The sequence below is a fragment of the Lonchura striata genome, chromosome 8 (assembly GCF_046129695.1).
Source record: "Lonchura striata isolate bLonStr1 chromosome 8, bLonStr1.mat, whole genome shotgun sequence".
In the NCBI taxonomy this organism is placed as follows: domain Eukaryota; kingdom Metazoa; phylum Chordata; class Aves; order Passeriformes; family Estrildidae; genus Lonchura; species Lonchura striata.
In genome coordinates this window covers 453,249-464,986 of record NC_134610.1, presented here as the reverse complement: position 1 = coordinate 464,986, position 11,738 = coordinate 453,249, and the positions used below count along the sequence as shown (strand labels likewise).

Here is an 11,738-nt window from a genome sequence, read left to right as displayed (position 1 = left end):
GCAAACCTCTTTACTGAAGTCTTCAGAAAGGTCATGAAAAGGAAAGGCATGGAGCAGTCAGTGGGAGTTCATGTTAGCATGCAAGACTCTCTGACAGCCAAATATGATTTTTTTTTCAAAGTAATAAAGATAAATCTAACAGAACTTTGGAATGAAGGAAAATATTACCAACCAAGATATTCTGTGGAGAGCAATGGAAACATTAATTTAAAAATAGGCACTAAGACTCAAACATGGCAGACCTAGTTTAAAAGCAAAAATCAACACTCCCAACATTATTTTGAGAGAACTACAGGTATTTGTGGTTCCACAATATCTGTTTGTAATTTCTGTATTTTCTTCAGTCAGAGCAAGGATTATGATTAATGCCCTTCTACAGGCCAAAAAAGGGACAGAACCTTACATGGACAGCAGTTTTCAGAAACATGACCAAATGAGCATTTCCATGTCCATAAGGACAGTGATCAACCTTGCACACCTCCATTATTTACAGGCAGGGAATTGCTCTCTGACTGCTTGGTAATTGCTTCCTTATGAACTACCATTAAAAGCCCAAGAGAATTAGATGAATCATAAAAAGAACTCAGTGTTAAATGCAAGACTCCCAGGATATTATCTAAAAAATACCCCAAACCAAAAAACCTGTATACATCCGACCTGAAGTATTAAAATTGTCCAGAAAATCTGGTTTGCAAAACAGTCTTTTATTGTATCCGTGCCACACATACTAGTGAAAAATAACACTCCAAAAAAGGGAAAAGAAAAAGAATGCTACCTTTCCACAACATTTCTTTTAAATAAAACTTCAAGTACTCTTACATTAGTACAAAAAAAAAATTCCAATCTATCTGCCCCAACAGGCCACCACAACACACAGTAGATAAAACACAGTGGTTACAAATGTCTTCTTTTGTTATTCTGTGGCAAGGCAAATGGAGGAAATGTTTCTATGAAAAAATACTGTGTGCGTAGGAAATTGTCACAATTTTCTTCCACATGGATACAAATGATTATACTTGGATTTTAGGCCGTGGGGGCTTGAAATTATATAACAAAATAGAAAAAATGGAAAACTAATATCCCCTACACCCTGTTTTAAAGGCAGGCACTACCAAGATTAAGGAGACTCCACAGTGTTGGTAGAGGATAATTACTGTACAAGCCATAGAGCTATAATTACCTTAAGACTAAAATAAAATGCTACCATCCTCCTAAGGCATAAACAATAATGTTGCAAACAATATGTACACATCATACATATTTAAAACAAGACTTAATATAAACAATAATGAACAGTATATACATGTCTCAATTTTTCTTCACTGTCTTGAAATACAATTTAACTACACAAGTGATGCAGCAACATATATATAAATGTACTTGTAACTCTACAGTAAAGTTTAATTTTTAGTGCCTTCACAGCACATCAGTGTAAACAGTTTTACTTGGCTTTGTTTTATATTTTAAAACATTCCTTGTTGTATTTTCAACATTTAAAGCAATTTTCTAGTTCTTCCTTTTCACAGAAAACGAAGATTCTGAATGCTGTATAATCATAAATAATTCATAAAATTAAATACATTCACTAAAAAATAAACTACAAAGTAAAAAATGAAAAATATATATTTATTGAAAGGGAAAAGAGAGCCATTTCCCCAAGTAGAGCTCTGGTGGTTGAATATTCAGTGCGTTTTGATAAATTGCTATTGCACTATTAACACCCCTTCCTTTGAATTTCTTTGGGTGTGCTTCCCTGTTCTATCTAAATTAGTTTGTTAAAACACACAAGCCAATAACCAAGGGGCCATGGTTGCTGTAGGAGTGAAGCCTTTAGAACTAGTATCACAACTCTGTGATATTTTGAAGGAAAAAATTAGTTACGTATGTGCCTTGCACTTCCATGTAAATATAGTTCACATTGCTGGTCTTATCAGTCCTCATTTAACGGAAGGAAAAGAAATACAAAAAGAAGAAAAAAAAGAGTCCTAGTAGCTTCAGCTCACTTTGAAAATCTCTGTCCATTTTTTTTCAAAATACTTCCTCATGTTGTGGCCAGCCCTGCCTATGTCAGAATCATCTTCATTGAAAGTTTCACAGTTGTCAAAAACAAGCCTGACATCCAGCGAAAATGCTTCAAGATTAGGGTACCTAAAAAAAGAAAAAACTGAATGATTTTTGGAACATCGAGAATCACAGAGGAAAAATACCTCTACTACATGAGAAATATTGAAATAAGAATTTATATTAGAATTTCTAACAAGAAAATGAACCTCAGTGAAAGAGAATACAGTCTAGTCACTGTTTTGTTATTTTCCTCACAAGTTTTGTAAGGTAGAATTTCATGCCTGTACTTGAAAACAAACTTTTAGAAAACTAATTCCTCCCTCTTTTCAACAGCTTTCTAGCTAAAATTCTATGGCTGTTTTCCATTTATGCATTTATTCATGCATTCAGGGTCCTTGCAAAATGTTGAACAGAGCTGAATTTGCCAAAATTAGGAACGAATGGGTACAAAAAAAGGCTGCCCAAATAATCTTGTGACACTGTCTTTACTAATTCTTTTATTAACCTGAACATACCCCTGAATGGCCCAAAGAGTATTCCAATATTCACAGGAATTATTAAAAATAAGAATAGAAGTTACAAGTGTAGTGATATGACCACATGGGGAGCATTTAAATCTCATATTCATGGGACAAAAAGTCTGAAGAGGCTAAAAAGCTCCTTGTGCTATCCTAGGGAAGTTGCTCTGTGTGGAGCTGACAGACACTGCAGAGGGTCCATCTTCACAGATTCCTTAGAGCATAGGGATATTGGCAAGGAGGGAAGGTATGCAGAGGCGTGTAGTGTGGTCTTCTCCTTTAAGAATCCATGCAGTCTAATTGTAGGACTATAAAATTATTAACCACCATTACAGGAGTGTTACTACAACAGAGCTGCATTTCACTCCACAGCCACACCATTTACAGGGACTCCAGAAGCTTAAAGCCTAAACAGCTGGTTCTCCCTGACATGCAATACATGAAAAAAGATCCCTTTTCATTGTTTTGGTGCATTTGACCTGGCAGTTTTATTGTTTTTCAGCCAGTCCACACATTCTCCCATCCAACATGCTATTTCACTCAGATATGGCAAAGATAAGAGCATACAATTAAGAATTTTTATTTTGAATGTAAAAGTAATCACAGATGTGTCAGAGCAGAACAATATAGTTTGGCTAATATTACACATGCATTGTATTTCAGTGTTTAAATATTTTTAAAATGTAAAGTACAATTTACAACAGGTTTACTTACTGTCCACTACTTAGCTTGTCTCTAATGGTAGAAAAGTCCATAGGTTTTTTAATAACTTTCTTATAACCAGGAACAAGTTTCAAGTTTACAGGAAGTAAGAAAGGCCAGGCATCTTCATGAGTTTCCAATTCTGAGAGAATCATACTAAATAAAATAAGGTTTCAAATCAGTGTTTTTAAATTTTATTCATACATTCAGTGTTTTCACTATCACATGAATTCCCTATGAACTGCAAAACTATTCACTTTACAAAAGGAAAACACTTTATTCTGCACCCTGTGCAAGGCTGAGAACAATTTACACAGAGACAGACAACTAAGTAACTACAATAGCATTAAGTTCTCTCCAGTCGACCTATGTGAGATGAAAATCTAATGATCAACATTCCGAAAGAAAACATGGTCCTGCAACTTTGATGCTCAGTGTAAACCACTGGCAAACCAAGTGCTAATACTGACTTTCCAAGAGCATGAGAAGGCTAAAGGATGTCCCTTTTGACCGAGCAGCAGTGCTACCACAGCGACGGTCCGTGTGTGCCCGTTCGACACTGTGGACATTGCCACCCTTGAGAAAGGTGTCAGTGCCACTGCTGCAGGGGCTGGGCTTCTCTCCCGGAAGAGACACGTGTAGGTACACATACACACACACACACAATCTGTATATATATGTACATTTGTCAAAGAACAGCATTCCTGCTTCCCAGAACAGAGAGAAAAAGGATCATGTACTACTTGTTTCAACAAGACTTACCCCTACATTTAGCATCTGACACTTTACCTGCATATAGCCAGGTCCTTGGAGTCTCCATCTCTCTTAGGTTTCTTAACAGCAGTGCAAGTTTCTTGCTTTAACTGGCTTACACAAACATTTTCATCCATTTTTCTTTTTTTAGGGTCTGTTTTTCCTCTTTTTAAGGCAATGCTTGTAGTTGCAGAGTCTTCATCCTCTGTTTCTCCGGTTAATTTCCTGCTTCTCTTTTGTTCATTACTTTTTTTACCTTTAATTTGAAGTTTTTTTATCTTTAGAGTTTGACCACTTGCCTACAATAGAGACAACTGAAATAAGTAATCACATAAATAAGTTATCACTGACAGACAGCCATGAAGATCAGAAACAGAAGCACCAAAACAAATTAAATATTTAATATTCCAGATTATTTACTTTTTGCTCTTCTCTGAAAGCAAATGAAGCTGCAGAAATTCCTGGTACTCATGACCTAGGTTCTCAACTTGTGACAATACAAAAGCACCTGACATTCAAATTAGCAAAATAACACCTCCTAACAACCAAGCTGGCATAGTTTTAGACAAACATTAGCCCATTACTAAATGACTGATACAAACATACAAAATAAAATTCACTAAGTTTTTTCTCAGATTTTTCTTTTGAAACAGAACCTGAGACATTGGTCTGTCAACACTTAATGATGAAATTTCAAATACAAATACTGAATAAATTTTAAAACAGAAATTAAAAATTATGGTATTGAATAAGCATGAGAATTCCAGACCTACTTGCATTAAAAAGCCCATAGTTTAGAAGAAATAAAATTGTAACCTTTACTGCCACTAAAATACAAGTTAAATAAAATTACCAATTCCATAATTTAATGAGAGCTCTCCATAAAAAATTCAGACCATTATTTTAACTGCAAAAAGCACTGGCAGACCTGTAACTCTACCACATATAAAAAAACAGTCAGTTGCCCCAGCCCCTCCATCCTGACAGGAGTGTTACCTTTGCTATACAGGCAGGACAGAACCAGTCCCCATCTGGGATGGTGCTGATCTTGGGTCTGTGGCAGTAGGTGTGACAGCCTTTATCACAACCATCACAAAGGAGCAGCAGTTCCTCATTATCTCCCTTTCGACAAATCTGGCAATACTGTAATTGATGAAAAATGGGTTTAATTCAATTTTTAAAATTTGAAACTCATAAATGGTACCTAAATTACCCTTCTCCTTCAAATACATAAATTCGCTCTCAAAAATACTTTCATTTTACTTCAGTCAGAATCTGCTAATGATCATATCCATACAAGAATACACAGAGTATGTAATGCACTAATTTAAAGGCTACATTTGGGGAACATGTTGGAAAAGAAATTTATTTATTATAAGACAGGTGTCCCTAGTGCACAAAAAAAGATGAGCACTTTTTGTAATTCATTTATGTCCATGAGAAGTAAAGGTATACCTATCAAAACCTCTTGGCCCAAACATACTATCTCAGAAATCTTCTCTTCATTTATGCCCATACTGTGTCTGTACACTGCTATTTAATAAAGAAAATTTATATTTTATAAGAGCATTCCCACATAATAATTGGTAAGGATCTTATCCAGGGGCCACCATGAACAAATGCATAAAGCAAAACAAATGATCCCAACACTTCCTAAAATTCACACTAACTTAAAAATATCTAAAGGACTGTCAATTTTCTTAAATACACTGTGTGATTTTGCTAATTACCTTCTTTTTAGGCATCTTAATCAACTTAAAAAATCTCCAAATATTTTCACCAAATACGTGGTTAAAACATATTAAACATACACCAGTATGTTTAACCTTACAGTTTAAACATACAGTATTAAACATACAACAGTATATTTACTGGTATCACAGAATACTCGGAGTTGGAAGAGATGCATGAGGATTATCATGTCCACCTGTTAAGTGAATGGCCCATACAGGGATTGAATCAGTGACCTTGGCGTTATGAGCACCCTGCTCTAACCAACTGTGTTGTAATTAAATGCAATGAATATTTGAACCAAATGGAGAGTGATATATTTTTTTATGAATAAAAAGTTACTTCATCTTGAAATGTTCCAGTGTCTTTTCAGATGCTCCTACCAAATTCATAAGCTTTTTGCACTAAAGATACTGCTTAAAACTAACAGCTATATAAACTTGAAAGTACAGCCTGAGATTAAAACTTTTATTTACATCATCCTTTAACTGTCCAGATGTAATCAGAACTTGCATAGGAGTGACAGAAATTTAAAAATTAGGAAAAGGACCACAAATGGAAGGATCACTTTTGCCATCCTTTACACAACACCAGTGATGATCACATCACAGTCACTATTGCTGTAGTAATAAGTTTTGTTTTCAGGAATTTGAGGTTCAGAGGTCCATGCAAATTTTGACATATCCCCTTCTTGTGCTTTTTTTGTATATTTAGTTGACATAGATTAACCTGTTGAGTATACAAGGAAAGCTTGTCTCTTCACACACTTGCCTAATTTGTATGTTCAGTTGTGAGAACTCTGCATGCAAAGAAGCTGCATATGTGGAGCATCTCAACATTCTGAAAAATTAAGTCCTTAATGAAGGATATATGATGTTGAATCTCCATAAAACTTGCATCACAGGTGAGGTTAGAAACACTGCATTAGAAAGAGTATATTTCATCAGATGGAGCAAGATGACTTTTACCTCGATGTTATCATCAAAGAATAATTACCATCTTAAATAAGGTAACCATTTACAAGTGTTTTCTCTCTTAGCAAGTTCAGGATGCTGAATTTGGCAAGCAAGGTACAATCTTTTCCATTAGGCTTATTCATCTGGGCACAATGTACAGTTTAACTTTGTGAGGTTTTATGTGAAGTAGTAAGAAATGCATTCACTTAAAATGCCTGAAGCTGGAACACAGGATATAGCAAAACCAGTTTAGATACTTACAACTTTCATAATGGATTTTTCCCATGCTATTGATTTCTGTAACTGCTGTATGCACAGAGCTACCTGGGCAGCACTGCGTGCTTCTGACAGTGCCCTTCTCCACACCCTTAGCCCTGGAGCAATATCCTCTTCAGTTCTGCATTAAAATACAGGCAAATTAAGTAGGTCACAGCTGTGTTTGTTCATGTTTAAATGTGGGACAATCATTATCACACTGAAAGCCAAGCAATGACAAAACGTACACAGCCAATAAGTATAAGGTTTAAGCAACTAAATTTCATGTAGTGCACAGAATGTGGCTACGTGCCTCAAAGCTTAGTCACAACCAGTTAAATGTAAGATAACTTTGCAAGATTATTAACAAACGTAACAAAAAAATTCTTTACAAAGCACCATGCAGAATAAGATGATCCATATGGATCACAGACATACAAGAAAGTACATAGATAACAGGCAATAAGAAAATAGGCTCCAATTAGCAAAGAAGCACAATAATTTTTCAAGTTAATCTCAATAACCTACCCGTCACCATCACCACTAATAGATGGTGCAGGAGCAGGGACAGTAACTGTGCCCACATTATCCAGTTTGATCTGAATGGTGGTACTTAAGGGGCTCTTCAGATACCTTCGCTCTATGTTCCGCTCCAAGTCAGCAAGCCTGGTTACAGCTATATCTAGAGGGTTGTCACTCCTCCGCTCTAGAGAGCTGGCATTGCCTTCTCCGCCTCCAGCACAATCTCCATCGTGCTTCTTGTGCAATCTAGTAATTGACTTATGTTCACGATATACCAAGTCGTCTCTCTCTGATGCAGGTTCAGGACACAGCCAACCCTATGTCAATAGAAAGGTTTGGGCATTTATTGGTTGCTGTTAACTCAGTGTGCAATCAGAGGAATTGTTTTATGGACTCAAACTAAGTAATCGAAGCGCTGTTTCCAGTAGATCTTGGTTACTTGTAATCCATCTGTAGAGACATTTTCCAAAATATCCAGAGAACTAAAATAATTAATCAAGAAATACAAGCATTACTGGACTTTCTGAAGGGACATTTCTGCAACAGTCTGCATTCTTATCCCCATGTGAAGTATCCTGTTCTATTGGCTGAAACATCAGAACAGGTCTACTTGTTCAGTAGACTCAGGAGGCAGTATCACGACACAGGAAATTAACATCCATCTCATGCCAAAAACTAGAGCCCAAACGCTGCACCTGTACTATAACCAAACACATGCAATTTGATAACCTTACACCCACCTTGGAAAAATTCCAAAATCCAGAGTGTTCTTAACTGTATCACACTCATAACCATTACATGTTCTCCATGGCTCTACAATACTCAAGCATATTATTCTGATGCACTTGTAAGCATTTCTGAAAGCATTAACAGCAACAATCACACAAACCAGGCAGAACTGTGGCAAATGCCCCAAGAGTTAAGCAGTCTCTGTGAAATATGGTCTTTGCATTCAGAGAAGGTTAGCAAAATGTACACGAACTGCACTGTAGGAGAACATTCTCCAGGAACTGCCATTCTGAGCATCTTCAGCTGAAGACTGAACTGCAATAAAATGTTTCAAACACAAATCTCCGTGATACTGCACAGTGTGTTTGTTTCATTCATAAGCAATTAGGATGGAATAAGAAGGCACTTACCAATATACAAAGACTGCTATCTGCTTTAAATTCATACCACTTATTTTAAAGAGACATTTTACTGAAAGTTGGTTTTACCTTAACTTGTAAACTAGCTGATGCAACTCTCCTCTCTAGATCTTCCACCTGCTGAAGAATAGCAAGATCCATCTCCATAGCTTGTTCTTCTACTGACCAGTTTTCCACAACATCCCGAGTTACCTGGTTATCTTCATTTTCATTGATATCAATAATTGCAACTGTATTTGAGAATCACATTTTTATTATTTTAATTAACATTACAACTGCACTGGTAAATTCAAGCTGTTTTACCCGTCACTCCAGTCAAATGCTGAAGAACTGTGAAAGTACACTATTCTTAAAATATCCAATATGGACAACAAATTCTGTATGCTTTCAAACTTGCAATTTAAGAGCAAGAAGGGGAAGGAGACGCCAAGTGTTATAGACATGGAAAGAGCTTCAGAAGGTTACCAGAGCTTAAGAAGGTTATTTATATCACTGGAACTATTTACATTACATGGAATTTCTCTAATCCACTAACTTTACAGAGCAAGGCTGGTGAAAATGCAGCTACACATGAGAAGACCTTTATCTTTTTTCTCAAGCCATTACTTTAAGTCTCCTGCTAAACATGTCCCAGGAGAGCTCTATGTCCATTGCCTGGTGCCCCAACACCATGTTAACATAAATATCAACTACATACCATCCTTGTTTTTGATGCAGGCCAGAGTGATATAATCCATGTGTTTCTGTATTTGCTTTTGTAAGGCCTTTTCTCTTATTCCCCTGAGATGCAGCACTTTAAGCAAAGATTTTAGGTCCTCTGGATCAGTAATCCTCCACCATCCATACTGCATTTCTAAATCAAGACAAGCATATAAACACTTTGCAGGTCCTTTATGTAATAACACATGATCAGATTAGAAAATCAATAGGCAATTTTTAAAATTGTAACATGATAGAAGCACTGCTGAAATTACCATCTTACTGTTGCATACTTACCTTCTGGTATAGGCTTTGGGTTAGGATAATCTACAGGCTTGGCTACTTCAGCTGCTGTAGAAGGGGCACAAGTTATTTTTTCAGCTTGTAGTGCTGGTGATTCACTTTTACTTGCAGGAACACTAGATGCCAAGAACGAGTTACCATTCACTTCTGATAATCCCAGCCCTGATCCAAGAGCAGGTAAAGGAGATGGAAATGGAACATTTGAAGTAAGAACTCCTGTAGGCCATCCACAAAACTGAAGTCCCATTATAGGTAGTCCTGTCTTCATCTGCTACAAAGCACAACTACCATTACTATAACCAAGAAACCTGAATTGTGATTAGGATGCTATTAGTCAAAACAATACTCAAAACACAAAGAAAGCCTTTATTCAATACTTCAGTTAGTTTCAGAAAAACTAATGTAACAATGACATGTAATACTTATTAGGGCCCAGTTAATGCTAAAAAGCAATAGCTTCTACAGGTAGGGTTTGGTATGTTACACTTCCAAAAACTAGTTTGTATTTATTTGCTTTTCATTTAATACCAGTAGCCAACAACCCTAAAAGCCACGTTAATTACTGAAATACATGTATAAAATATCATACATTGGCTTACTTGATACATTATAATCTAGTATAACAAAACTTCTGTATTTAGTTACTAACATTTAGAAAAAGAAAAAAAAAAGATATAATATGCAGATATAATGATTGCAGGTCTGTGAAATAATTTGTATAAACAGACATCCTGCCCAAAAAAGTCTGCAAGTTCAAGCTATTCAAAAATTAATTTATTTACCTGTAGCGGTGACAATGCAAAAGGACTTAATCCCATGGAACTCTGTGCAGAGGTTGAGCTCAGAAGAGGAGATGGAACAGGTGATGGTGAGTTTGATGGTGGATGTGAATGGGGAGTGAGTGGAGCTGTAGTAGCTGTTGTGTCCACGTGGGTGACCGAGGTATCATCACAGGGCACGCGCGGTAACAGGCTGAACCACTGCCTGCTTTTCTCAGTAAGAGTCTTTAACAACTGATCATTTGGAATTAGTGGAGAACTGTAAAACTTTCCTGTCCCACTGGCATTAGGACTGAAAAGACTATTAGACTCAGACTTCTCGATGGAGCTTTGTGATGCAGGGGGTTGCAGACTGCAGAGAGAGTTTTTTGAGTTACCTGGGTAAGATAATGTGCAGCCATTTGCTGCACTGCCATTAGGTTTTGGGGACATAGTGTCAGACTCAGGTGGCATTTTCGCTACCTCTAACAGTTTGCTTAGTTTTGAAAATGACCCAGGCTTTTGTAAAAAAAGGTTAGTGCTGTCCTTTTCTTTCAGATTTTCCTTTTGCTCACAGTGAGTTGTAGCTAAGCAATGCAATTTTTCTTCTGTTTCAAATTCTTCTTCTTTGATATGCATATTTTCTTCCTTTTTTAACTTCTCTTTTTCTTTTGCAATTTCTTCTAGACCTAAAAAGATGCAAGAAGCACAGATTGCCTGTAACAGATTAACTATTTTACGAACTTTTTAAAATCTAAGTCTGAAAAATAACTTCATTTTTGGCTCAACATGTGTTAGATTCCCATGTCTTTGCTGTTGTTGCTGTTAATTAATTCCCTTCTCACTTTACAGCACCCTTTGCAGAAGGAAACAAGTTTCTAGGCATACCGATATAAACACTACTAAACACCTCTAGAAAAAACAACATGGCTAACACACTACTGGATTCACACATCTTAAGCAGTTGCCAGCGCAAAATCTCTGGAAAGGACAAATTTTTGCCAGCTTTCTTTTTGCAGGACTCCACATGCCTCATTGAGAAGCTTCTCTGGTTATATCAAGAGTGCCATGTTTACAGCCGTAAGTTTATTTTTGCAATTGATCATTTCATTAAACACACAGACAATTACGAAACAGTACCAAAATTCCTGTTACAATATCAAGCATTCCCCAAATACCAAAATTACATTAAACATTTTACTTCTTTCAATACAAATCATTAAAAATTTTAACTGTGCAACAGTATCATCAGTCTATGAAGTTTAATATTCATTCAAGAGCCACCCAGCATGACTGGAACTCTCCACACAACTAAGCAGACAGCTAACA

The 11,738-nt window shown here is 36.4% G+C and overlaps 1 protein-coding gene across 15 annotated transcripts in view; it reads right to left on the bottom strand.

Annotated features, from left to right (window-relative positions):
- Nucleotides 1-683: 683 nt before the first annotated feature.
- Nucleotides 684-11,738, bottom strand: part of BAZ2B (bromodomain adjacent to zinc finger domain 2B) — a 112,625-nt gene continuing 101,570 nt past the window's right edge. For 9 of the 15 annotated variants that reach the window (XM_077784848.1, XM_077784849.1, XM_077784847.1 and 6 more), the window contains 10 exons: nucleotides 10,434-11,098; nucleotides 9,646-9,922; nucleotides 9,347-9,502; nucleotides 8,719-8,879; nucleotides 7,508-7,818; nucleotides 6,986-7,121; nucleotides 5,034-5,180; nucleotides 4,074-4,336; nucleotides 3,297-3,440; nucleotides 684-2,148 (listed from right to left, as the gene is read on the bottom strand). In XM_077784848.1, coding sequence (XP_077640974.1) covers nucleotides 1,995-2,148; nucleotides 3,297-3,440; nucleotides 4,074-4,336; nucleotides 5,034-5,180; nucleotides 6,986-7,121; nucleotides 7,508-7,818; nucleotides 8,719-8,879; nucleotides 9,347-9,502; nucleotides 9,646-9,922; nucleotides 10,434-11,098 — 2,414 coding nt within the window. In that variant the 3' untranslated portion in view covers nucleotides 684-1,994. The remainder of the gene's footprint in view (nucleotides 2,149-3,296; nucleotides 3,441-4,073; nucleotides 4,337-5,033; nucleotides 5,181-6,985; nucleotides 7,122-7,507; nucleotides 7,819-8,718; nucleotides 8,880-9,346; nucleotides 9,503-9,645; nucleotides 9,923-10,433; nucleotides 11,099-11,738) is intronic. The other 6 variants (XM_077784850.1, XM_021543463.3, XM_077784855.1 and 3 more) reach the window with 4 other exon arrangements.